We start from the raw sequence: 27,264 nt of genomic DNA, 5'->3' as shown, positions 1-27,264 counted from the left end.
GTCAGCTTTAAATTAAATTAAATTAAGACATAATAATATGATACGAGTATTTGAGTGAAACCCCTGTGAGGTAACAGTTTTTTAAAAAATGGCCGAGAAGCATCAGGCAGTTGTGCAGACGGCCTGCCGCGGGTCCCGGCGCTGGGAGTTGGGAAGCTGCGCGTGGGCTGCGCTGGGGGGCTTGGCGCGGGGGCTTCCTGGAGTCCTCTGTCTTGCGAGGTGAGGTCGCCGCTCCGGGGGCGTCTGATGGGCCTTGCTGTTTCCTACAGCCCACGCCTTAGGTCTGGGGGCGACAGTCCTGAGGCGAGAGGGCAGTCGATCGAGGGGTGGGCCAGGTGGGGGGCTTCCGGGAGCCGCAGAAGGAGCCCCCTTCGGGGTCCCGGCGGCGCCGGTGCCTCGGGCTGGGGTTGCGGGGAAGGCGGCCCGGACTCTGGGGCTGCCCGGCGGGCCCCGCCCACTCCGCTGGAGGACGCGCGAAGCGCTCAGAAAAAGTCCAGGAGCCAGGAGGAGGGCAGGCCAGGTGCTGCGGCCGGGGGCGGAGACGGGGGCGGGCGCACAACCGATCGGCCCCGTGCCCGGCGGCTCGTGAAGCCGTAACTCTCCGCTCTCCGGAACCCGCCCTGCTGATAACCCAGTTATTTGCAGTTGACAGTACTGTGCCACGTTCATTCACTGCGTGTGCTGTCTACTTACTTCTCTGGTTGTGTCTTCCAGAGGCTGACGTTAGAATTGAGTTTCCTTTTGCCAAGCTCGGAATGGCGATCGTGAAGCGTGGAGATCCGGGAGAAACCACCGCGGAATTAGCATCCTCCTAGAGAAGCTCGGGTAAGAAAGCAGTTAGGCATCGATGTTAAGACGTTGTTATGTGAGGGTACAGATTCCAGTACGGTTTCTAGGAGGATGAACTGTGAGGATGGAGTACTGTAGAGGCAGACACGTCTAACAGAGATCTGGAGCCCCTTCTAGAGTTACCCGCATAAGCCCATGGACTGGCTTGAGTGTGTGTATTTTTGTAAATAAACGGGCCATAACTTTCATTATGTTATCAAAGGGGTACCTCCAAAATAAGAATCATTACTGTAAAGCCTGTTGGCAGAAAACAGTTTTGTTTTGCCTGACTTCGTGTAGGATAAGGTGAGTTGGTTGCTTTGATAGATTGGTCGGGATTATATGTTTCTGTTTTGTAAGTGGTTTCAAGGTCTCACCTTTTGACCTATTTAGTGGTCAGAAAATATTCGCAGTCACAGTACTTTATAATGACACATGTCCAGAGAAAGCATTCATTCGTCCATATCACATGCCAGGCTCAGGCTAGGTGTTGAGAATACAGCTGTGTACAGGTTAGACGTGTTCCCTGCCCTTTGGAACTTTATGGAATGAATCAAAAATGTGAAAAAAAAAAAAAGGAAATAATTTTCAACTGGGCTTTGGAATTAAATAGTTCTTATTCCTGAGTCGAGAAAATAACAAAGAGGTACAAATGAAATGGTATAAATTTTTTTTAAATGTTTTTAGGTGGTATAAATTTCACAAAAGATGTCGAACTAAACAAACTTGCCAATAATTCATTGTACTACAAACTATAAGTAAAAAATTGGGGAGCATGTCCCCTCCATGTATATATTATTTGTACATTATACATACTTTTATATATGTGTATGTACATATCTGCAGTCATGCACCACATAATGATGTCCCGGTCAATGACAGACTGCATGTATGGTGGTGGTCCCACTCGATTAGTACCATGTAGCCTAGGTGTGTAGTAAGCTATACCATCTAGGTTTGTGTAAGTACACTCTATGATGGTCGCACATCGACAGAAATGCCTAATGACGCATTTCTCAGAACGTGTCCTCGTCATTAAGTAACGCTTGACTATGTATGTTACTCGTATTAAAAGTAGAGCTTCATTTCTGGTACTTAGATAATGGCCGTTCTAATGTTTTTTCCTTGCATCCGAACAGATGTTCCATATGTCACTTTGGAAACCACTACTCTAATCAACAACTTTCGAATCCTGGCCTGAGTTTTTTATTCTTCACCATTCCTCCCTTGAATGATGTGTTTAAGGGTTTTTTGTTGGTTTTAAGATTTTACTTATTTATTTATTCTTCCTTCTTCTCCCCAAAGCCCCCCAGTTCATAGTTGTATATTTTAGTTGTGGGTTCTTCTAGTTGGGACATGTAAGATGCCACCTCAGCATGGCTTGATGAGCGGTGCTAGGTCCGCACCCAAGATCCAAACCGCCAAAACCCTGTGCCTCTGAAGCAGAGCACTCGAACTTAACCACTCTGCCATGGGGCCGGCCCCTATGTTTAAGGGTTTTTAACAATTTCTTTATACTCATGGGATATCCACTTGATTTGCTACAATCTTAAATAGAAAACATTTGATTCTGCCTGGTGTCTTGGACATCTTTTCCTTCCGCTAATTAATTCATTAGACTTAACTCTTTTGGTCTTGCTCACCTCCTACTTAGGGATGTTGAGAAACCTCTTTGATTGTGTTTTGTAATGATTGATTCCTAGAAGACTAAGAAATCTAAAATGCCAAGCAGAAATGGAGCCAGGAATAGTTATCTAAAAATCAAACTGTGTCTTCTATTTTCTGCCTCCATAAGAAAAAGAATGGATCAAAACAAATTTTTAAAAATTTCCTTCAACCTAAATTCTTCCAAATGAATTTAAAAAGTACGACACAAATAAAATATTGGTATTTACTCTACAAACTGTTTGCTCCTAATAATCTCACGTTTATCTTTTTCAGGAATAGAAGAGTGATATTCCACCCAGAATGGAAGTGTGTCCGTATTGTAAAAGGCCATTTAAGCGATTAAAATCCCACTTGCCACACTGTAAGATGATAGGATCACCTGTACCTGCTGATCAGAAAGTTTGTCAGTCTACACCAGCTACACTCCCACGTGCTAAAAAAGCGAAAGGGGCAACCAAAGAAGCTAAAGAGAGGGCATTAGGGACAGAGAGTGAGAGAAGAAATCCTAAGTTGAAAAAGGACGCACCAGAACGGACAGTTAAGTCCTTTCCACTACTAGCTATTGGTTTGCAAACAGCCAGTAATGCAAAGACAGACAAAGACATCAAGAATCAAAGTCAGCTTTCCCTCAAAATGTTAGAAAATACTGAACCAAAAATTACTTTCGAGGGAGAAACTAAGGCTCAGTTTTTTGCATCAGAAAACACCACTCCTGAGAAAGAACTTGAGAAAGATTTGCCTAAATCAGGGAAAAGTAGAAGTACTCCTTCAGAAACTGAAGCATCTTTACCTCAAGGCCCACTGTTCCCTTCTTCAGCAAATCAAGGTAGAAAATACTCTTCACCCTTACGTAATGACATACAGACCACTTCTGCTAATTTAAGATTGGACAGAATTGATCCCCCAAGACAGAAGCTTCTAGCAAAATTACTAGATATGCCTTCTGATGATTATCATAATTCTCCCATGAATCTCAAGTATGGGGTTAAAAGAGTAAGAACATCGTTGTCAAGCAATGAGAGAGATTCCAAGGCCAGGGGTCACTTCGCAGACGTCTCTAGTAATGTTAGAGACTCTGAGTCTCAGGAAAAGAACCCAGAATCGCAGGTTTTACGTTTTAAAGTTAGCCCATTAGGTAAAATTCAAGTCAGGGAGAATGAGGAAAGAGGACTTAAGCTCGAAGTAGAAGCATGTGGGAACAAAGGAAATGCAGAAAAAAGTGTATCTGTGACAGAAATGACTTCCGTGAGCGATGACTCTAAGACGGACTTCAGTACTGATGATTCAGCCACAGAGAAGAAATCTCAAGGTGAAGATTCCAATTTAAATTTATTCATGCCAAGGGAGACAGCTTGCAATGACTTACTTTCTGTATCACAGTCATGTAATCAAAGTCTTACCTCTCTGGCTCTAAAGTTTCTTCAAGAAGAGAAAGCAGAAGCCTGTCATCATAATCGAGTCCCTGATGTGAAGGCATTGATGGAGAGTGGGGACCAGCCTCTGCAGCCCGAACCTGGCCGTCGCCCCCAAGCCTTACACCCCGGTTGCCAGCAGTCTTTACATTCAACCCAGCATCACGCTTCTAAAAGCCCCTTCACCAGTCAGATCACGGTCGTCGCTGACAGGAAGAGTCTTCCTAGCTCCCTGGGGCTGGAGTGGTTTCCAGAGCTCTATCCTGGTTATCTTGGCCTAGGGGTGTTCCCGGGGCAGCCTCGGTATTGGAATGCAATGGCCCAGAAGCCCCAGCTCCTCAGTCCCCAGGGGGAAAGACTCTCACAAGGTAAACATGTTCATTTCCAAGGGCCATCCAGCCCATCCAAACAGTTCTGTCTTTTGAATTAATAAGGTTCAGAATACTAATATTTTTGTTCATTTAGCTTATTATGCCTAGGTATGCATTCCAGTGCACTGGAGTTAGAATTGTTCTGAAAACATTACTTTTTGCTCCAGGGGTCAGTAACAGTGGTTGATCACTCTCCCTTCTCCTCCATCAAGAGTTGAAGGCTGCACTAGGACAGGCTGGCGGGTGATTTTGATGACAGTGGAATTTCTACATTGGGAAGAGGCATGGCCGGCTGGTAGAAATTGGGTGGGTATTCAAGCTGAACAGACTCAGGAAAAGTGTGAAGACGTAGTGGTCCGCCTAAATAGAACCAGCACTGTGTTCAGATTTCAGTCAGGCCCAGGTTGTACATGAAATAGTTCCAGGTTTATGGTTAAATGCAACGTTGAGGAATTTTGGGTAGCCAGGGTACAAGCAGACGCTGTTTTTGGATTTAGGGGCAGGATGGGATTAAAACTGTCCAAGGAGGCCTGGCAGTCAAGGCAGACAGGTGAAGGTGGAGGTTCAGGAGATGAGGACCAGGAACAGAGAGGGTGGCAAAGAAGGTCTCGCAGTCTACGCCCGGGGAAAATTAGTCCACAGAGAATAGGACCCAAGAATGGAAGCAGAGATTGAGCCTCAGAACATGAGAGATTAGGTTTGAAGGACGGGGGGAGGGGACTGGGCGTGGAAACTGATCCGGACTGTGAATCAGTCTCTTCAGAAACTTGTCGATGCTCCTCGCTGTTGCCGAGAAGAGGTTGACCGGTGGCTAGGAAGTTCCCGATGGTCGTTTGAGGCACCCTCACTTTCTTCTGCTGACTTCCTCCTTTAGTTACTGGACTATCTCTTTAGCCATGACACATAAATTTTCTTCATTTTCCTCCCCAGGAAATTTGAATTTTTCTTCTTTTTTTTAGGTTCTCTAGGGGCATCGTTAGTTTAATGAGGCATCCATCTCTTGTGTGTATGTAGTGTTCACTGACTCTTTTAGGTTTATTTTGACAGGAGACCTATGGCAACTCATGACAGGTTTGTACCTGAAAAACTTGTATAATCTCTTCCTGAAGGGATGTATTTTTTCCCTCTGTTAGATTTGTAAACACTCACCAAACTCCAATTTGTCTGGTCTCAAAGCATTTTCTTTTGTGTTTTAATTATCCTTCTCCAGTGGTTTCAAAGAAAATGTATTAAGGCAAGAGCATTGCTAGGTAAAGGTACATTTTCTTCAGCTGCCTCAGTAGTTGCCAGTTTTTCTACCAGTAGGTCTAACGTCTAGGCTGTCTTTACAAAGTTCTAGTCCCCAGGTCAGAGTTGTAGCGTTGAGCCCCTTCTCCATATGAAACAATTAATATGAGCCTTCGTCTTGCTCTGTAGCGTTCAGAGTGCTTCCGTCTGTTTTCTTATTTTGGCCTCACCACGCTGAGAGGTGGGCAGGTGATCTTCTCTCTGTCCTGCAGATGACGAAACAGGCCCAGAGAGAATAAGTGATTTCCGAGGTTGTGTTGCCAAGAAATGGGAGAGTTGCAAGTGGAACCTGGTCTCCTGGGACCTAGTCTCATCCTTCCCACTAAACCATGTTGTAGAAAATACGCCATAACTAGAAGCATGCGTGTGTGTTAGATCTCTCTAGTTCTCTGTGTTTTCAGTTGCACAGACACCCACAGCCCACAGCAAATCCCTCTAGCAAGTAGAAGGTCTGTATTTTCTGTGCTGTCTTTTATAGTGGCAGGGAGTGTTCTCGATACCTCCACTTTCAATTTTAGGGAGGGAACTAATGTTTATCAAGTGATGAGGTTTCAGTCACTGTACTAGGTACTCACGTTATCCTTTCATTTAACCCTCAGAACAACTCTGAGGTGATGCTACTGTCCTGCCCTTTTTATAGGTGAAGAATCTGAACTTCACACATCTTAAGTGACTTGCCCATGTTCATGCAGTAAGTGGCAGTCAGGATTCAAATCCATGTCCGTCTGACTTATACATCTGTGGTCTTTAAGCTCTGCCTCAGGCCTACTCTTTGGGGCAGTCAGTGATCGAGGTCATGGTTGATTTAAGTTATTAGGTGACACACTTTAATGGATCCCAAGAATACAGTAATAATAAGGTACGGGATACAGTAATTTATGCCGTTAAATCAGTAGGCTTGTGAGATTGAATATGGAAGAAAAATACCGTCTTTCCTTCAATAAGTTCCTCGAGAATAGTGGTTAGAAACGGTTTTGTTCTCTTTTATTGGTTACGGTCTATAATATGTGATTAGTTTGGATTTCTACATCAGACAATAATGTGGCTATCAGAGGGCCTCTAGTTCTGTTAAAATCTCAAAAACAATAGGGGCCAGCCCCGTGGCATAGTGGTTAAGTTCGCGTGCTCTGCTTTGGTGGCCTGGGGTTTGCAAGTTCGGATCCTGGGCATGGACCTACACCCAACTTATCAAGCTCAAACAGAATGAGGAAGATTGGCAACAGGTGTTAGCTGAGGGCCACTCTTGCCCAAATCGAGTTATCAGTTGATGGTTGACATCTAACGTTGCCTGATGGTCTTTGCCGGGCTTTTCCAGGCACTGTTCCTTCCGTAGGACTTTCAGACTTCAAGATGATGTCAGATATGCTTTTCTGTGTAGAGAAACCTGTGACAGCAGCCAGTCCTCATACATCAGGGTAGCCTGAGTAAACTTCCATGAAGTGATTCCACCCGATGGAAAGGTACCCAGGGCCTTGAGAGGCATCAAAGACTATCTTGTCATTTTGATGAAACAAAGTAGAACCAAAAGCTCTGGTGCCTGAGGAGAAATGGATAGATTTTGGGTTGCCTAGGCTGGGAATCCCAAGGCAGACTGATAGCTCTGAGGACAGCACTGAGTCACAGCAAATCAGGATTAAGAGAATTCTGCTTATGGAATCAGCAGCACTAGGAGCTGTCTTTTGAGCTTCAGGGAGAAAGATTTTCATGGACTTACTACCAAAAGGAGGAGTTTTCCTGGCCTTAGAGAAAATAGGTTTTAGAAGTTCAAGATTTAAATCTCGAGCCTCAAGTACAATTGTCTGCGAGTCCTCAGCCATAGAAAATGGTTCACATTGTTCAAAGGAGAGCGTGCAGCTGGGAGCACGTGGCTGAGCCTTTGTGGAATTCAGGGCCTTGTCTTTGAGGATTCAAAGTTGATGAGCTCGAGGTCCAGGGTTCCAAGTCTGGACAATCAGCAGTTTCACGTGGGCATTTTTTTAGGTTAAAGATTCCTAGGTATCATCCTTGGGTTAATTCTGAAGAAAGGTCTAAGAATCGTATTTTCAAACGTTTTCTAAGTGTTTCTGAAGAGCAGCCAAGTTTGAGAACTGTTGCTAAAGGTGCTGGCGACGGAGCAGGTGCCTCAGACCCAGCAGGGAATGTTCCCAAACCTGGTGGCAGAGAGGAAGGGCCGTTTGAAACTAACGTGATTCAAATTACCACAGAAAGCAAAACCTGGCTGAGGAGGCTACCAGGAGGTAAAATGAGGAAACCTTACGGGGTGATGGGTTTTTAAAGGCCAAGAAACAGCTAACTACAGGCTGTTCTCTAGCCTTCAGACAGGATTTCCATCAGTCTGGTATCCATGTGAGATGTTCGAGATGGGGCCTACGTGGGGAAGGGGCTCAGAATAGTCAGGATCAGAACATGAGCAGGGATGTGACAAGCCGGGATTGGGTCCTGCATCAGCCAGAGGAGTCCATGAAAGGGAGTGTTCTGGAAAAGAGCATGTGAGTAATCAGCAGCCAGAGACGTCAGGCGTAAGTGAGATCCTACGTCTGGGATTCTGACGGCCAGACGGCTGATAGGACGTGTGAGAGGCAGAGAGGGCGGATGAGGGTGTTCAGTGTTTGTCTCAGAGTGGGGCATTGTCACTGGGCGTGAAATGTGAGGGTGTCCACACGGGCAGGTGAAGGAGAGTGTCTAGGAGATGAGGCGGTAGAGGCATGGCAGCGGGTGATGGCAGTCCCAGGCCCACAGCCAGGCCGTAAGGGATGTCGTTCAGAACCCAGAGCACCTGGGCATCAGACCAGAAGCATTGAGAAAACTCTAACAGGACTTGTGTGGCTTCTGAGCTGCCCTCCTGGGCCTTGGGTACCTGTATATCCCAGCTCGGGGCTGAACTGATGTCATTCACGTAAGCTGACCAAACCTGTAGTGAAGGAAATAGGCTCACCTGGCTGGAGAAAGAGCCGAGCCAAGAGCCACACCGTTGCTGACGCTGCAGAGAAAGTGGTTGTCCACTTGCAGTTTTCGTGACATCGGTTCTCCCCATCTTTTGCTTTAGATTTTTTCCAAGATGAATGGGTTATGTCATGCTTTGTTTTTTAAGAGACTGATGTTCACCTTGAAGAGAATTATCTTCTGTGTAATTTCTTAGAATCCAGCCTGGTTCTTTCATTGTTACTTAATATAATGATGATAGTTTGGATAGTATTTTTACATTCACAGCAACTTTACCACACCTGCTAAACCTGTCATAAGTATTTGCTTAATTTAGCCCTTATCCTGATGGACCAAGCCAAGACCAGACAACCAGCAAAGTAGAGATTTCCTGCCTCTCATTAAACAGAAACACAAGTGCAGGAACAATGTGAATAAATAGCATAAACGCTCCTTTCTGGTTCTACGTTAGTTATTCCTGGATTGAGCCTAAGAAATGTTTGCTGGTCAGTTGTCGCGATGGGGTAATAGACATGTTGACTGTAGATACAGTGACAAGTAGCAGTAGTTAACACGATCGTTGTAGAATGTCATGCTTTCTTGCTAGAATGTTTAGCAGATGATAGAAAATACGAGCGATTCGTTTCATTAAGCGTGTGCACGTGGACCATCAGGGTAATCTGTTCATCAGGTCAGAAAGGTATCTAGGTCCTGATCCCCGGGGCTCCCTCGGCCTTTGGAAGAACCTTTTTTGACCTGGAGTAGATTGCCTTGACTTCAGCACTCAGAGTTCTCTGCAGCCCAGTACAGACATTAATCCGCCCATTTAGAATGTGCTTTTCCTGTTGCCTGGCCCTGGGAACCTCGGGCACTGAGAATTAGGCAAGGGGATGAATTTAGATGAATTATCACAGTGACTTCTGTTTGGAACCGTAGTTCCTTTGTTGGAAAGAAGTTCGACGGCTGTAAGGAGTTTGGAACCCCCGACCCGGATTACAACCTCCAACTTCTCTCTAATGAGGCTTTTGGGAGCTGTACAGAAAGGTGAGGCTGGAGTCGTTGACTGCTGGGTTCTGTTGCTGGTTCCAAGCCTTTGGAGTTTCTTAGCCATGACCGTTAGAGCAAGGCTAGAGAAAAGAGAAAGGGACAAGTCTGTAGTCTTCCTACTCTGTTTTCCTTCTAGAGTCTGACATAATGGAAAGCGCCAAAGCTAACACAGTAGCAGCTGCCATTTATTGCACAGCTTTCACTTTTTAATACTCCCCCTACATCTCTCCCTGTCCCGCATTGGTGGTCCCAGAGCCAGGAAGACTAAACCTCAGGTCAACCAATTGTATACATCTTACTGCTGAGGATTTTAACCAAACTCCCCCAAACAAGAGTAACTAATTTAAGTTTATTAAAATTAAGGTCTGGTGGATTTTAGCCTTTTCATCTGTTTAAAAAAAATATGTATATAGCGGTTTGTCAACTCTCTGAATCACAATTCCATTGCCCCAGCTGAGAGACCTTGAATAACCCACAGGTATAATGGCCCCTGGGTACATTTCACTGTGACGGTTAGACGTGTCTCTTTTTAAACAGGCTGGATCAGGTGCAGCGCCACCGTGAAGAGTGGAGTTGGCGGCATCACGATGCTCTTCACAGGCTGCTTCGTCCTTTGTTGTAGCTGGAGTTTCAGGCATCTGAGTAAGCCTTTCTGTGTTTTTAGCCTAAAGTACAGTCACATCCCATTATAGGGACCTTGGGATTCTCCCAAGTCCTTTTTCCTGTTCCCGCAGTATGACTGCCCTGGTGAATGAGGTCTTGCCTGAGGCTCTGGGGTTATTTATTAGAGGTTTTGGTTACAATGGTCTTCATAAGATTGGATTAGGATTTACATAATTGCTCTTGCGCTCCATTTGATGTTGTCCCTGGAGATCTGGTGGTCTGTGTTTCTCCTTGAAGCTATTTGCCTGCTGGAAGACACGCTCTCTCCTTGGTGGCTCTTTAACTCCACCCTAAGAACTTTTTAGAACTGAAAACAAACAGCTTTATACCTCAAAAGAGAGAAGGAGAAACAGAATACAGCTGTCCCTCATCGGTGTGTCTGGGGCTTATTGCTGTCTGGGTTAATCTGCTTTTATCTTTTAAAAAACAAACACCCTTTTAGGTATGAGTTTCAGTTTGCACCAGATCTTACCAGAAGGAAAGTGGCTGAATTTCATTTCTCTTTTAAAGATAATTTCTGCTCATTTTTTTAAGTATTGTTTTATAAAAATAATATCCTTATAGTTAAAAAATTTTAAAGACATTTATAAGAAAATACTTTAAAAGCCCAGGGGCCTGGCCCCATGGCCAAGTGGTTAAGTTCACACGCTCCACTTCAGTGGCCCAGGGTTTTGCTGGTTCAGATCTTGGGCGTGGACATGGCACCGCTCATCAGGCCGTGCTGAGGCGGCGTCCCACATGCCACAACTACAGGCACTCACAACTAGAATGTACAACTGTATACTGGGGGCGGCTTTGGGGAGAAGAAAAAAATAAAGCCCAGTATTTTTCCACAGTTTAACCAAGAAAAAGCCCAGATGCTTTCAGATGAAAACTTCTGGGGTAAAAGAATAAGATAACTATCAACGCTAAAGGCCAGTAGAATTGACAGGCTTGTAAATCAGCAGGGTTGGACTCTAACTGGATTTGTTGGCTAATCGAGTGCCTCAAAAGGAAGCAGGTCGAGCCGCAGGAGTGGGCCTGCCGCAGACCACTGCCTCCTGCCTGGTGGGCACAGCCGCTACTCTTGCCTTCTCCACCTGCCTTTGGGGGGAACACCTAAAACCTCCCGGCGTTCCTTCACAGGAAAAGGTCTGCCCATACCGCTTTACTGCCTGAAAGGGATACCTGAGGTGGTTTTTCACGTCTGTGCATTGAGACTGAAGAGAGTGAAGCAGAAACTTCTCGTTGTGCCTAAGACTTTATTTCTAAATTTATAAAACAAAAAGACGGCACTGTAGAGGCAAGAGGTAGAAACAGTCGAGAGAAGTGGCCTGCCAGACCCTTACACCTCTCTCTGTTTATCCAAAGAGCTGCAGCGCTGGCGTAAGTAACGTTGGCCTGGACACCACTCACGAAAGCTTTGGAACTCCAAGGAGAGTACGGTGGAGACAACTGCAGCCCACATTTAACCATTTAAATTGTCTTGGGGGCAGGGAGAGGGAGGGAAAAGAATAAAATTACTGGAATCTAAAACAATTATCTAGGAAGTAAATTGTTTTAACGTAGACAGATCTGGTTCTTCTGGATGTTTCTTTGGCTTGTTCTCAAAAGTGACTGAAGGTTACTGAAAAAACTTCGGTTTGTTTAGTCAGAAAGGCTGATGTTACTCAAGGAGACATGAAGATGACAACATTTATCGTTAAAATTTTTAAATAACTGTCTCCTAATTCTCAGTAAAAACTAATGTCTCAATTTAAAATTTTTCTCCCTAAAATTGTTCTTAAACCTTGGCATTTTACTGGTCATCTATGCTAGACCCTGGGCTCCATGTACTGGTATAGAATAGTATTTGAATTGGCAGAAAGTCCGCATACAGCAGGCCCTTCCCCTTGGGAATGGTCGGGCTCTTTTGGGTCCTTGACCCCCCACCGATGTCATCTTTCGCAGTTCCCCGGTCCTCGAGCAGGGCCCAGCAGACTCCGAAGGCCCGCAGGCCCAATCCAGCCACTGCCTGTTTTCCTCCATAAAGTCTTACTGTGTTCCAGTAAAGTCCAGTTTATTTGGTTCGGTGTCGTCTGTGGCTGCTTTCACACGACAGTGGCAGGTTTGAGTGGCTGCCACAGAAACCATATGGCCTGCAAAGCTGAAAATACTGTCTGGCCCTGTACAGAAAAAGTGTGCCACCTCCTGCCCTAGAGGAATATGGCAGCTCACGTTCTCCATGTGTTGGAGCAATGAACAAGATGGGATCGCTGCTTTAAGATATTTTTGGGCTAGGAAACGCATTTAAGTAGGTGAAGACTTTCTCAGTGCCCTGGTGTTGCCCCTGAAGCACCCATAACACGTAAGTGCAGCGGTAGCACCAGGGGCAGCTTGTAGCCCCCTCCAAGATTTTCATCATTACCATTTTTATCAGTACTGTAAACAAACTAGTGTCACTTATCAAATCAGAATAAGACGATGAAGTTGTTTAATTATATCAAAATAAGTATTTTATATCTCTGAAAATAAGTTCCCTAATGAGAAGAATGAACAGTGTAGTGATCCGTCAGTTCTAAAGGGATATGAGCTTCATATTGCCAAGTTTAAGACAAAGGCGGAATCCTACGTTGATCAGAGAGGATTTTTAGGTTGACATTGGTCAGTACCAAGAATTCTGACTCACATGTAGTAGGAAAGAGCAAAAAGAGTCTTAACTGATTTCTTTGAGTTAGATACTGAGCATCAATTCTTCGATAAAATGATGTAGGTGACTTTCAAGAAGCCATCAGAAGTCTCTGCAGATGCTGGAGTTATTTGGTAATGTCCACAAAGCAACTGAGGGACAGGGTTCCCTGGCTGCTCCTTGCTGCCTTCTGGGGTGACAAAATACTCGGAGACCTTTGCTCAAGTCCTTACAGATATCTTTATAATGTCCAAAGGTAAGTTATAACTAATTGATTCTTTTCCTAGATTCAGATAGAAACAAACTCAGCATGACCGAGGAATGTACCTCATAGTTCCAGTTTGCAAGATTGATTGTCAGCTTGCCTTGTGAGGATATGCTTATTGTTCGTATATGCCAGTACTACGGATAAGTTCATTTGCACAGCTAGCCCCAGTTGTGTATATGGTCTAGCAGATTGGAGACTTCATCCAGAAACACTGGAGATTCTTCTCAAAACTGGAACCGTAGAGAGGTGAGACTGCTGTATCTGCCGAAGCCCGTGGGCTTCAGATGGCAGGAGGAGCTGCTCTTGTCTTCACAAAGCCGAGTGCAAAAGAAGTCAAGAATGCCCTTAACGTGATTGGCGCACTTTAAGCAGCCGCCTCCGTCTCTGCGTCCCCGTGGCATTGGCAGGAGCTTTCCTAGGTGAGCAGCAGTGCTTAGATTTTGCTTCCAGGGCAGCACCGTGAATTCCTCATCAAGTCTTCCGGCAAGGTGCCTAGAAATTCAGCCTGAGAATCCGTATAGGCAGTCCACATCCACCTCCCCATCCGTCCTCCAGAGGAGTTCCGGCCATACCCAGGCGCCGCCGTCCTTGAGAAGACTCCGTGGGGTTCTGGTACTGAAGGTTGGAGACGTTCGCAGGCAGGCCTGGACGCCCTGGCTGTAACTCCCGTGGTCTGTAGGGTGGACTAGCCCTGGTGCCACCTACCTGAGTAATATCTGAAATACTTAGTTTACTGGGGAAAGTACATTTTTTCTCATACACATTAAAATATCTAGCTATTAAAAATAAAATGATTTCGTTGTATTATCAATGGGCTGTTTTACACTTGGGAAACCCTATCTCCTGCCACTGTTCTTATCAGTCCTGTTTTTGTGATTTACAGTTGATCCTAATTCCTCTCAATACCTGCCCCTCCATGTTCCTTCTCCGTATTACTACCACCACTCGCAATAACCAAGATATTTTTTGAAAATAAAAAAGGTGCCTCTGTTCTGGTCGTTTGCCTCTCCCAGGCCGTCACTGGTGGAATGGTGGGTGTTGGGTTGAACACGTTATCTAATTTATGGAGCTTCTGTGGTCTGGACTGTAAAGTGGGGACGATTACACCTACTTTGCAGGGATTTGGTGAGATCAGGAGTCTTGCATCTATTACTTCGAGCAGGATCTGACACACCCGGGCCGGCCTGGTGGCGCAGGGGTTAGTGCGCATGTTCTGCTTCAGCAGCCCGGGCTTCGCCAGTTTGGATCCCAGCGCAGACATGGCACTGCTTGGCAAGCCATGCTGTGGCAGGCGTCCCACATATAAAGTAGAGGAAGATGGGCACAGATGTTAGCTCAGGGCCAGTCTTCCTCAGCAAAAAGAGGAGGATTGGTGGCAGATGTTAGTTCAGGGCTAATCCTCCTCCAAAAAAAAAAAAAATCTGACACACCGTAGGAATTAAATAGTAACAGCTCTTTTGAAAGCTCTTGTGGCATCATACTAGGCTCAGATTCTAAGCTTGAACCAAGCAAGAGAGGGCCCACAAGCCACACTGAAATCCAGCCACCATTTTGGTGTGTCCAGTGTTCCAAGTGCTGTGCAGAGTTCCTTACGCGCATTCTCTCAGTTTATCCTTCCAGCCACTCAGGTGCTGTTTCCCCCCCTCATCTTCCAGAATGAGGAAACTGAGGCTTGCGGAGCTTAAGTAATGTGTGTACATAGCCATGTGGCATTTTGTCACATACATCTCAGAGTGGAGCTGGCATTCAGACCCCCGAAATCTCTCCTGGGCCGGTGTTCTTTTACTGCCGTACCTCCATCCCCAGGCAGGTCAGGCAGCTGTCTCCATCTGCCCAAGGTAGGGCCCATCTCACTGCATGCTTTTATTGTTGATCTTTTCTCCATTTCTCCAAGAGCCTCAGCTTTGCCTCCCTGCTCCTCTCCCAGAGGATTAAATTGCATTGGTGTTTGACGGAGACAATGGCATAGATAGTGTAGCATTAAGCATTGCGTCTCACCTCCTCACCTCCCCAGGATAAGCCTTGTTTGTACCATTCGTGTCCCATAATTCCTCACATAGGCATGCACAGAATATAGTCTTGAGTTTAAGGAAGCCATGCAGGGAAGCAGCTGTCCTAAAGAAACCACTGGATTTCGTTGCCAGCTTACAGCAGCAGTCGAGGCCATGCGCACAGGAACTGCTGCGTGCAGCCCCAGACTCAGCACCGGGGCTGAGCCAGGTATACTGACTGTTTCCCATACACTCGAGCTTCTGGTTTTTACATACATTGCTCCCGTTTTATGGGTAACTTGTCCTGCCACAGTCAGTCCGCCTCCTATGCTGTTGTACTTTTCGTAGCTCATTCACTTACAAGATAAGAGCAAATAAACCTAAATGCAGCAGGCTGCTTCTGCACCTCATCTCCTGCTTAGTCTGACAGTGGGCTCCCTGCAACGCTGGGAACCGAAGCCCACAGGATGGCCATTGGGTGTCTTCTCCAAAAGGTCTTCAAGATCCCCAGACAGACCAGGCCTTATTTTTGGATAACTCCTACCAGTAAGTTGAGTCTTACTGCACCGATCGGCATAATGGCCCATTTTTCAACAGTAAAAGAGAAAAAGTTAATGTTGCGAATTTGTAAATTCAAATCCCAAGACGAATATCCTAAATTGTCCAGGGAACCATAGGAGATAGCTGGCTTTCTGAGGAATGTGACGGATTCTGCTCATAAATGAAGCTGCATTTCAGGCCTGAAAGAGACCGTGAGCTTCTAGCCCAGCATCACTACCCCAGAGAACAGGATGCTCGGGCCAGTCGATCAAATGTACGAGAAGGGCGGGCCTCTGCTCCCTTGCCCTCATCCTGACAAGACTAACCTCTTCAGAATAGAAGTCACAGCTCGGGACAGTTAGAGGTTATCTCATGAAGATGTGAGGAAACATCATGTTTTTCTAACTGATAAGCCAGAAGATAGCCCAAAAAAAGACAACCTAGGTGCACATTCCCTTCCTTGCCAAACTCTGCCCCCGACACCTTAAGGACGTGTATAAATCAGAATTGGTAGGCAGCAGAATCAGAAATGAAAGAGATTTAACTTACTAGTTTTTAAAGAAATAAACAGTCCTGTCTGGCAAGAGACACATCAGATGAGGTGGTTGAGCCTCTCCAGTGGTAAAGTTTGGTCCACCAGTGTCGTCTCCCCCCCTGCCCCCCACATTCACACTCCTTAACCCTGCACGGTTTTCTTAGCTGTGGCAGAAAAGGAGTGACACGTTCTGCAGCTGAGCCCTCCCTCCTGAACAGCGCTAACCAGGCAGTCAGCTCTTTGACTCACCCTGTAGCCCGGGCCCTGCTCTAGCGCCCTGAGCCCAGGCGCTCCTGGGGCCTCATCTGCGGCTGGAGACACAGGCGTTCCATCGGAAGAGGGGGCCTCCAAGGTCCCCAGGCAGCTGCAGAAGGTGCTGAGCCCCGTGGCCAGTTGATGAGCTGCAGATAAAGGAAGTCATGAAGAGACATGGACCACAGACATTCCTTCTGTGCAGACCTGGTGTCTTTACCCTGAGGGCAGGAGCTCTGGCCACGTGTTCAGGCTGAAACCAGGTTTTGAAATGCCTTTGTTTACAGTTTTAATTGCCAAAATCATACCTTTTGATGAAAGTTAGAAATGGGTGTGTGAATTCCCAATAGTCCTTGAAGATTGCTTCCTTGTATCAAAGGTCCCACTCAGAACCAGCAGGGGTCGCCCTCCTGCCGCACCATAGCCATCCCAGCTTAGTGCCGGGCTTCCCTCGTCCTGATTGACTGGATGTAGGACCACTAATTAACAAGAACTCAGAAGCTGCCCCCAGGGTTTGGGCTCCTCCTTTGGCCTCTGCCAGACTAGCATTCGGTCATCCAGACCAGGAGGCAGCAACCCTTTTCTGTAGAGGACCCAACAGTAAACATTTTCGGCTTTGCAAGACAGCTGGTCTCTACTGCAACTGCTCAACTCTGCCATCATAAGCCTGAGAACAGCTAGAAACAATATGGAAATGATGAGCTTGGCCCTGTTCCAGTAAAACCATTGATGAGCACTGAATTATCATCTCACATGTCACAAAATATTCTTTTGGGGTTTTCCCCCCCAATCTTTTAAAACATTCTTAGCTCCCCAGCTGTACAAAAAGAGGCAACGGGCCAGATTTGGCCCACAGGCCATAGGTTGGGGGCCCCTGATGCAGGCTCTCATCGGGGCTTGGTATTGGTAGGAATAGTATCTGTTCCCATAGGGACAGGCACAACAGGATGGCCCTGATTCAGGACGGCAACTTCGGACCACAAGTCCTGAGCTGGGCTCCATGTTCTTTAACAAAAACCAGCACGTGTTATCCAGCTAAGAAGGAGAGCCCCAGGGGCTGGGCTGAGAAGCCCTACGTGAAGCAGAGATTATAGAGGTTAGAGGGGGTCTGGGAGGACCAACCACCATAGGGGCCACACACAAAAGATGGTGTGTGCCTTTCCCAGGGGCAGTACTCAGAGCAGATCGTGCGAGAGTGAGGGCGGCTGGGAATGGTGCAGTGCCAGGTGTCAGAGTTCCCCAGGGAACAGTGTGCACAAAGGGAGGGAGACACACCTTATCCTTCCTGCCTGGACTCACCTTCATGTAACTTGGGTTGAATAAAAGATTCATCTTGGGACTGAAGGAAGTACAGAGAGAGAGAGAGACAATTACAGCCTGGCTCTAACTCATTAACATGCTCGGCACCAGCCTGCTGCAGATTTCCTGTTTCAGAGCCCCGGAGGGAAGAGCCGCATCCTAGCCAGGGAGTGAGGGAGATTTGCAGAGGATGCGGGGGTCGGGAGGGTGGTGCTAAATGTTTCTGCTCTCATCTCTCGAACAGTTCATGAAGAGCTACATGCCCACCCCCAGCATGAACGTACATTAGCAGCGTGGGTGAGTTCAGTGCAGCCGACAGCACCAAGGAGGGGTGGGTGCGGCGGGGCAAGGCTAGGAAAACTTGGTGGGCGGACGCTTGCCAGACACTTCACTTCTCACCTTGGGCCAGTGAAGGTACGGAAGGATCTAGATTTAGCAGCCTGAGAGTGGGCCTAGCACTTGGTGGGATCATACTTACTGTGCAAATTGGCACTTGGGTCCCTCGGGGCAGAAGCCAGCTAAGTAGTTAATACACAGCGTCCTGCGGACATGGCGGTATTTACACAGGGGCCCTGTTGCGCAAAGAGAAAATGGCCAGGAGGCTCTGCTTTAGCAAGGGGGAAAAGGCATGTGACAGCGCTCACCAGGCAGGGCGTGGACAGTCACAGGCTCTCCACTTAACAGTATAAACCTTCCTGTCCTTTCCAGACTGCCCCAAAGCACCTACTTCCTAGCCCCGTGGCTGAGATGGGAAAGGGAACCTCGGAATGTGTCAGAGCAGGTGTCAGCTGGCCGGTCCTATCATAGGAGGGTCAGAAGTGTCCCTAACACACTGTCTTAGAGGACTTAGATGCAGGTGGACTGTAATTTGCCACCTTTTCTTTATTTAAGCTTTAGAAGGTACAGCTGAAGAAAGTCCACCCCCACATCTTACTAATCCTCCTTCAGTTCCCCTCTCCTCTGATGCCCCCTAAACCAGCACTGCCAAGAACTCAGTAAGAACACACCTGGAGACACAGGAAAAGAAAGGGCATGTGTGCTCAGGACGCAGGGACTCTGCTAGGGGCCCTCCTCCTAAGCGAGGCTGTAACCGGGTAGGTGGGACACGCTTAAGTGACACTCAGGACACCCCCCGGTAGGTAAAAGGAATAGAGACGAGAATGTCTGTGAACTGAGTGTGCCCTGTGGGCCAGACCCTATGCCCAGGGTGGAGTCATGCATCCGACTGGCACAACAGCCCTATGAGGGAGGCGTTTCCCCTTTTGAGAGGTGAGGAAACAAGCAGTATAGTCATTCGTTCAAGGTCGTGCAGCTGATACATTCTGAAGCCCCTGGGATTTGAACCCAAGTCAGCCTGCTCCCGGAAGCCCATCCTGCCCTACACGAGGCTGTGTGTCATAGTGTCACAGGGGGTTTTTCCACTGGGGGAGCCTCAGGAGAGCTATGGAAAGGCCTTCTGTGGGGATTTCAGCCCTGGGGGCAGACCCCACAGGGCGTCACCAGGAATCTGCATCCCTTGCCTGACGGGAGCACCCCACCCTGATCACCCACATTCCCCAGTGCCCCCTTTCTGTCAGGGCCTCACCGTCCTTGCAGAAACCTTGGTCGTACCAAGGACAGTCCCGGGTCTTGAAAGCTGGCTTCACGTGGAGAAAGGGACATTCCTTGTTGTTGCAATCACCTGAAAATTCCAGGGTTCTTTGTACATGAGTGAGCTCATCTTTATGGTCACTTCTGCCCTTCCCAAACAAGATTGACCTTGCCTTTGGCATCTAAGCCGCTTGCCTTCCTCTGGCCGCAGCAGCTTTTTAAGACAGCAGGCTATTTCTACTCTTTCCTGCAGTCTAAGAAGGGTGGATCCCAGTCATACTTGCTAAGCAGAGCTTGGGCATGAAGATCCATATCTGGGGGAGTTGGGGCAGGGCCAGACATCCAGAGGAGGAACTGGAGCTGAAGGCTTGTAGAGGCCATTGGGGGAGGGAACCAGGGGAGACCAGAGCTAGCAGCTAAAGACCCAGGAAGACGGAAGACACTGCGTGCAGACGCAGCCCTGCGCTGTGCATAAAGCCCTCTCCACCTCTGCAAGGAGGCCCATGCTGCTCCCAGAGCCTCGGGCATGGTTCTTTCCAGTGGAAATGCCAAGAAGAGCAGTGTGCTGCTCCAGAGTTGGCACAGGGATCAAGAGAGACGCTGCACAGAGGGACGCCTGCCGTTTCACTAAGCCTGTGCTGTAGTTTGTCTAGAGATGAGACAAGACCCCTGTCTCCTAGAAGGAGTGGGCCTGTTTGCATCGATGACACAGGGGTCGGCTTAAGAGCTCTCAGATTTTTCTTCAGGACCCAGTGGCTCTGAAGGACCCATGTGGGAAGACTCGGACTACTTTTCACCTCGTTCCAGTAGAGAATTGTGAGTGTTTCCAATCTCATCATCCTTGAAAGTCTATAACTTAGTGCTTTTCAGAGCCTAAAGGAGCTCCATGGTGTCTACTCCGCGGGTTTAAAACTGCTCCAAAGAACTGTTTTATGCACTGGGCTTCGGCAAAGTGAAGACGAGTACCACTGATGCCTAGGAGTCGTAAGCCGCCGTTCTTTCCCAACCCTCTCATTTCACAAACGAGGACCCCAGTGCTCAGAGAGGAGAGGTCACATCTGCTTTCACCGGCTTCCTCACACGGATGAGGGGTTTACTTGCTCACGGTCAGAGTGCAGCACTAGGTAGAGAGCTCACTCTGGGCCTGAACCGTCTAAGGAATGGCAGTGACATCCCCCCAGGACTGGTGAACGTTTGATGGGTGGAGACGATGGGAAGTCATCTCCGCAACGTGTTGCTTTCTGCCCTGGATGCATGTCGCTGCCTTCGTCTCACGGCCAGCAGGTGGCACCCGCACCTCACCCTCCAGTCTGCCTTCCAGAGCCACCCAGTGTACCTTTTTGATGAGCACATCCAGGAACAGGGCCAGAGACCCTGGGCTTCCAGGCCCCTTCAACTGCCCTTCCCACTCCCACCTCTTCCCAACAAGACTTTTTAAAATAAAACAATTTACTTCCAATAAGAGCAATAATTACTTTGATATTATATTAGAGATGTCCATTCATTTACTCCAAGAGCAAAAACCTAGGTCACATGTATTACAATCATTCATGGAAACGTCTGCCCCTCACAATGGGAGCTACTTGAGGGCAGAAGGGGACCTGGTCCTCTTCCTAGTTCCATGCCCAGCACGGTCCCCAGTCCCCAAAAGAAAACCAACCAAGGTTTATTGAAGGAATAAGTAAGTGGCACTTTAAAATGAAAGAGGTTTAGGTGATGACCAAGGGGAGCCGGGTTCTAGAAAAACTTTGCCCTTTCTTTCAAGGAACACATGTGGGCAGCCTTCACGGATTGCCACGGCCAGTCCTCACCCCGAGGAGCAGGCAGGGAACAGAATGTAGGCCTGGAAGGAGCTCTTGCTGATCTAGGGGGAGCTTAGTCTTCTTCCCACATGCCCACAACCACCCCCCATCACACTAATGAGGAGCAGCTGCTTGCAGCTCGCCCCCCCCAAAGCTGGCTCAGTTTCCTAGCCAAGCCTGCTCAGTCAGAGGCTTCCCTGGAGACTGTCCCAGCTCTCTCCCTCCAGGTCACTCTTTTTGGAACACAGTTTGAAAACCACTGGACTGGATAATCCTTAGGCTCCTTCCAGCTCTGAAAAGCACTGAGCTGTAAAATTTTATTGAGAAGGATGAGATCTGAAACACATTCACAGAGTCCATTCTGAAATGAGGTGGGCACAGGTGGGGCTTCCCTCCATGTAGCCCCTTGGATGACAAAAGAAGGACTTGAGGCCAGAGGGAGGGAAGATTCTGGTCCAGACCTGACCACACAAGATAATTTTAGAGGCTATGCTCTGCACCTCATGAGTGTATGTTTACCGTTACCTTTTATTGCCAATAAGTGATGCTAGAGCTTTCCATTTGTGGAAGCAATGTAAAGTTTTCTTCTAAAATAGAAAGATGGTTGAAAGAGTAGACGGTGGGACAGGTGAGTGGTCCGGGTGCTCTGTGGGGATGGGAAGCATCGTGAAAACGGCTCCCAAAGGCCTGCTATTTGGGAAACGCTGGCCTGGACCCCGCCCCCCCAGTCCCAGGACTGACAGATGGCCCTCAGAGACATTTCGGACAGTCAGTCTGGGAGCATGACTAGCCAGGACTGGGGAGGGCAACAATTCAGGCTTTGATTCCAGCCCCACCCTCTCCTTCCCTTGGGGGTGGGCGGTGTGTGCCTGAGCCTGGTGGGGCGGGGAAACAGGCATCAGAGGACAGTTCCACTTTTCCTAGGGGGTTGGAGAAGCTGGCATCCGAGGCTCAGACAGGCCTGGTCTGCCCCCTGGGACCTGCAAGCCCTCCTCTGGGTGCCCCTCCCAAACCTTCTTCCCATCTCATGGCCCCCACGGCCACCCCCGGGGTGAGAGGCCAGAGCCAGGAAGGGGCGTTACCAAACTTGGAGAAGAAGTAGCACTCAGGCATCCTGGTGGCATCATACTGGTGCAGGAACTTGCACTGGTCGCCCTTCTTGCACAGCCCCCGGAGCCAGTGCTTACACACCACCATCTTATCCCCTCGGTCATGCCGGAACGGGCAGAGCTTCCCTGGGGACACCAGAGCACCCAGCTGGGAGGCCCCCAACTCATCCACAGCCTGGGCCCAGCTCACCCCTGGAAGGAGCTGGGGTGCTGGGTCTCAGCCCCAATGCCCTCCCTTTACCTAGACCCTGGTAGAAGCCGGAACTGGGGGCCAGCGGCAGCACGGAGGACATGGACATGCTATCGTCTTAACAGACGGCTGTTCCTACTGCCACATGTCTGCCCAACTTTCCTCTCTGCCTGGCCTGCCCTTGTCCTTCTCAAACCCCAGGCAGCCCCTGGCTGTTGGGAGAGCTCCCACAGTGCCTGACACGCCCTCTCCAGGCTTACCGTGGAGCTCCCCCAGACAGCGAGGGTGGTTTCCAGCCCTGGACCCCCACCCAGCACAGTCCCTGGCACACAGTAGCTGCTCATTAAGGGCCTGTTGAATTCATGTCTTAAAAACACAAACATTATGCTTCCTGATTCCAGAAGCCCAGCATGGTGACATCAGAGCCCACTTCGTAACAATTTAGAAGGAAATGGAAATGTTATATTGACCTCTTTATTGTCTTCATTGACGCGGTGTTGCCATCAGCAGGAAGGACACCCCAGGCCCTGAGTTTCTAAGCAGGACCGTCCTCATGCTCGGCCAACTCTCTGATAGAATTTGAGGGGGGCTGGGAAGGTGTTCTTTTTAAATAGCCCTCCCCTCACCCCTGGCCATTGACTTGCTCGAGTCTGACCTTCCACAAGAAGAGTTTTATTTCTTTGCAAAAGGTGTCACTGTGAGCCACTGCTCTCGGGACTGAACGGGCCGAGCGGAGGAGACAGGACCCCAGCAGGCGTCACAGTCCAGGCTGCACAAAGCCTCCAGTGGTCACTGGGCTCCTTTCCCTTCTCACCCCATCGCCCAGGGCTGTCCCAAAGACAGACGAGGCACACAGCAAAAACGGCTCCGGGTCCTCCATGCCTAGGCCCCGCCTGGCCTCCCACCTTCCCAAGAACAGAATCACTTAGATCCCAAAAGCTGGTCCTAAACTCATTCCTACTAGCAGGGCTTCTGAACGTGGATCTATAGGAGGACTGGGAACCCCCAAATTGCAGGCAAGCCTTTTTGGGCACCTGCGTAGTCCTACAGGAAAAGCCTGTGAGCGGTTCATGAGCCAAAAGAAAAGTTGAACCCCTGTATTTGGGTGAGGCCTCCCCAAGAGTAGCTACATATGAGCAGAGGGGCTTGGAAGGGGGTATTGCCCGATCCAAGTCGGGGCAGGGGAGAAATAGAGGATGTTTGTTGGCAACATTTTAGGGACTGTGGCTAGAGCTACCTTAGGACATAAGGAGTGGACAGAACAGCTGACCACGTCCCACACTGAGTCAGAGGACAAGCGTGGGGGGAGGATGGCACTTTCCTGGCTGGGAGGAAAATAGGAGAAAATGAAGAAGTCTGGAGTCTTCTGGGAACACATAGGCTGAAAGCCGCGAAGCTCCCACCCCCAACAGGGTGGCAAGAAGGAATGCTCCTTCCGGCAGCCCCGACCACCCTAATCAATGCTGCCAAGTCAGGGGACGCCTTCCGGATGGACCCACCCGCATGCCCTTGCCTACTTATAACACTAAAATTCTGCCCCATCCCAACTTCCCCTCCCCAGGTGCAAAGGCTACAGCCGATTCCAGGCCAAGCTAAACCCAGTGTGACCTAGACAGCCCTGCTCCCTCCCCACCTCAGCCCACCTGCTGACCCACCTTTCTCACAGAGCCCTTTAGCGAAGAAATTGCATACGGCTGAGCTCGACTCTGGAAGGGGAAGAAGGGAGATAGAAGGTAGCTTTCCCCGAGGCTGCAGCTGCTGGAGGGCCTTCACCCCCATAAGCAAGTGCCCCCCTGAAGCTCCCCAAGGCTTGGGGCTGGGGCCCCCAAGTCCTGGCCCTTTGGATGCTGGTCTCCAGAGCCAGGCTCCAGATCTCAACACCTAAGCCCCCTAACTCTGAAACAGAGGCCAGGGAGGGGCCCAAGGCCAGTCTAGGAGCCCAGGAGGCCAGTGTGGTCTTTCCTGGCTTCTCTCAGTTCACCATCTATGTGTCTGTGCTTTCCCAGTCTGGGAAATGGGCTGCACAGAAGCTAGCCCCATTTTCCTGGAGTCCTGGAGAGGATGTAAGAGGGGAGGCCTGAGGCCCTGAGAAGAGAGGGGCAAAGCTGGGAATCCCCGACAGTGGGCCCAAGTCCCCTGCCCAGGCTCCCTGGTGAGCAGCCGGGAGAAGGGGCCACCCCCTCGGGCAACTGAGCAGACAGGCCTGCAGAGAAGGCTGGGGGAGCGGGGGAGGGATGGCGTGGGGTCCCTGAGAGGGACAGCTGTCCTCACTCACTGTCCATGCCCTGGAAAGGCAGGAGTCCGGTGCCCTTTTGCATCTCTACATCCTTCTCGAAGGTGAAGGTGAACCGCCCCAGCCCTGCAATGACCTCTTGCATCTTCCATCTCCTGCTGGGGCTGCTAAAAGCTGCGCAAGCCCCTCCAGGTGGACCCTATATAGCTCGTGAGAGTTCCTTAAGGGGCCAGGGTCTGCTGCAGACCGCTTCACCCCCAGATGCCGGTGGCCAGGTGGCTGCCAGGCTCCTCTCTAGGCACAGTTGTCTCACCCCTCCACTAGGTGCAGGTGCACACGCCTCAGGGCCGCACACCCCCACACTCTGTGGTAAGTCCCACTCCCAGTGCCCGCTGCTGGGGACGGATTAGCAAAGACCCACACACTGCTTATCTCTGCGTGTTCCCAGACACACAGAGCATATGCACAGACGTTCCCAGACCTGTGCTCATACTTTCACCATGAAGACACAGCCACAGGTTAGCTGTGAGGCGCAGGGCACAGACCAACCGCATGGCCCCTGTTCTGATTCGCAGAAGCTCCGGGCAAGAGGGCGTGGGGGCGGGGACGGGGGCAGGGTGCAGACCTGCCTGCCCCCATCCCCCCAATCGAGTCCCAGCCAACCCCTCCCTCTGGGACTCCTGACACCCCTTTTCTGGACTGAGTGACAAGCCCTGAGTGAGCTCTTCATGGGAGAGAGGGGAAAAGGCATGAAATCCAGAGGAATCGGAAATCGCTGGATGAATAGCGCTTTGTGTACCGCGCACACAAGCTGGGCTGGGGGCGGGACCAGCCAGGGGCCGTGGCCTCCCAGCCAGGATTCCACGGGCCACCCAGCGCCTCCCACCCCTGAGAAAGTGCTTTGTAAACGAAATCTCTATGCAAATATTGTTTTATTATGATTACACCACCCCTGCCCTGCCCCCAGGGCTGGGGACATCTGAAAGTACTTTCAAAGGAGCGTTTTAGGGCTCTAACTAGAGCAGCTTTGCCCATCCCCCTGCTCTGGCCCCGAAGTGGCCTTCCTTCCAACTGGAGCTGAGTCGCCCTGGAGTTGATGCCGGCGAAACCCAAACGCCATCCTTCCCAGATGAGCAGCGAGAGGCGGCAGCGCCCCGCAGGCCCGCAGCCCAGCCAACAAGAGCGAGCCTGCTAGCTTTGTTTCCCCCGCCTGTCGCTCCCAGATTTGTTGTTCTTTTGAACTCCGGATCAGAAAAGAAAATAGCTGGAGAGATAGACACCTGGAGCCCAGGCCAGGCTGGGAGGGGCAAGGAAGGGATTCAAGAGTTTCCAGAAGCTTGGGCCTCTCTCCAGGGACATTCTTAGGAAGGCAGAGGGGTAAGCTGGGGGCTGTGCGAGGCGGGGTGAAGGGGTCTCTTGGGTAGACGCCCTTGCTTCTCTTGGCCCTATTCACATGCATTGATTAGTGGTCCCCAGAACACGTTCGTCTGTCAACACAGGCTCATTTAAGGCACATTCCAGCCTGGCAGAGAAGGCAGATGAGGAAATCGAGGCTCAGAGAGGCCAAGGGCACACAGTTGGGAAGTTGTTAATGATGGAATTTAAACCTAGGTCTCTGATGATTTCCTCCCGTAAATATCCACAGAGCATCTCTGTACTGGGGACTCGGGCCCTGGAACAAAGGACTGTGTTCCTGCCCTCAGGGATGGCGAGGTCAAATGGGAGAGACAGACGTTCAACAACACGGTTATACAACAGGGTGATAATGGTAGGGGGAAGCAGGGAGGGCTCTCAAAGGAGAGTCTGGTGATGATGCAGGGAGAATGTTCCAGAAGAGGGGCCAGCAGTCTGAAAGCACAGAGCCATGAAGCAGCATGGCAGGTGGAGGGGACAGTCAAGGGTTTGGCTTGGCAGAAGCATGGTGTTAGAGAAGGGGAGAGCTGAGTGACAAGAGTGAGAAGTAAGCAGGACCTGAGCCGGGAGTGTCCTCTAAGGGCTTGGTTTTTGTCATGAAGCCAGTGGAGAGCCCCGGAAGGGCCAGGAGAGCAACACACAGCACCCTGGAGAATGGATTGTGGGGGAAAGACGGGGCAGGAGGCCACTTAGGGGCTGATCAAAAATAATAACTAGAGGGGCTGGCCCCGTGGCCGAGTGGTTAGGTTCGCGCGCTCCACTGCAGGCGGCCCAGTGTTTCGTTGGTTCGAATCCTGGGCGCGGACATGGCACTACTCGTCAAACCACGCTGAGGCAGCATCCCACATGCCACAACTAGAAGGACCCACAACGGAGAATATACAACTATGTACTGGGGGCTTTGGGGAGAAAAAGGAAAAAAATAAAATCTTAAAAAATAATAATAATAATAACTAGAGCACTGGGGATATAGGCAGAGGTGCCTCCCAGTGCTCTGGGGGCCTGAAAGAGGTCAGGGCTGAGGGCTGAGGGCTGAGCATGAAGGAGGCTCCGGCAGAGACCCCTCCCTCCATCCACCCCCAGCTTCTCCGCTCCTCTTCTGGTCCAGGTCCCACCTCCCACCTGGACTCCCCATCCCACCTCTGTGTGCCTGGCCCACAGGTGTGGGGAGGATGTCATATGGATGTATCCCCCTCT

At 49.5% G+C, this 27,264-nt stretch overlaps 2 protein-coding genes and 1 long non-coding RNA gene across 3 annotated transcripts; 2 read left to right on the top strand and 1 right to left on the bottom strand.

Moving 5' to 3' along the window:
• The first annotated feature begins 81 nt into the window (after positions 1-81).
• MTNAP1 (mitochondrial nucleoid associated protein 1) lies at positions 82-4,474 on the top strand. The gene is made up of 3 exons (XM_023652118.2): positions 82-219; positions 715-825; positions 2,770-4,474. Exon 3 carries the CDS (start codon positions 2,797-2,799, stop codon positions 4,336-4,338), a length of 1,542 nt encoding a protein of 513 aa, XP_023507886.2. The 5' UTR covers positions 82-219; positions 715-825; positions 2,770-2,796; the 3' UTR covers positions 4,339-4,474.
• Positions 3,807-24,931, bottom strand: CPSF4L (cleavage and polyadenylation specific factor 4 like). Its single transcript, XM_014737551.3, has 7 exons — positions 24,697-24,931; positions 24,077-24,127; positions 22,205-22,357; positions 19,316-19,411; positions 18,209-18,302; positions 16,429-16,580; positions 3,807-9,615 (listed from the first exon to the last, which is right to left on the bottom strand). Exons 1-6 carry the CDS (start codon positions 24,797-24,799, stop codon positions 16,481-16,483), a joined length of 597 nt encoding a protein of 198 aa, XP_014593037.2. The 5' UTR covers positions 24,800-24,931; the 3' UTR covers positions 3,807-9,615; positions 16,429-16,480.
• On the top strand, positions 9,497-13,273 carry LOC138916108 (uncharacterized). The gene is made up of 3 exons (XR_011422839.1): positions 9,497-9,532; positions 10,073-10,177; positions 13,133-13,273. It is a non-coding gene; the product is annotated as an uncharacterized lncRNA (long non-coding RNA).
• Positions 24,932-27,264: the final 2,333 nt, after the last annotated feature.

The sequence above is a fragment of the Equus caballus genome, chromosome 11 (assembly GCF_041296265.1).
Source record: "Equus caballus isolate H_3958 breed thoroughbred chromosome 11, TB-T2T, whole genome shotgun sequence".
NCBI classification, from domain to species: domain Eukaryota; kingdom Metazoa; phylum Chordata; class Mammalia; order Perissodactyla; family Equidae; genus Equus; species Equus caballus.
Note: the sequence above shows the minus strand (reverse complement) of the source record. Positions and strands in the feature narration are given on the sequence as shown.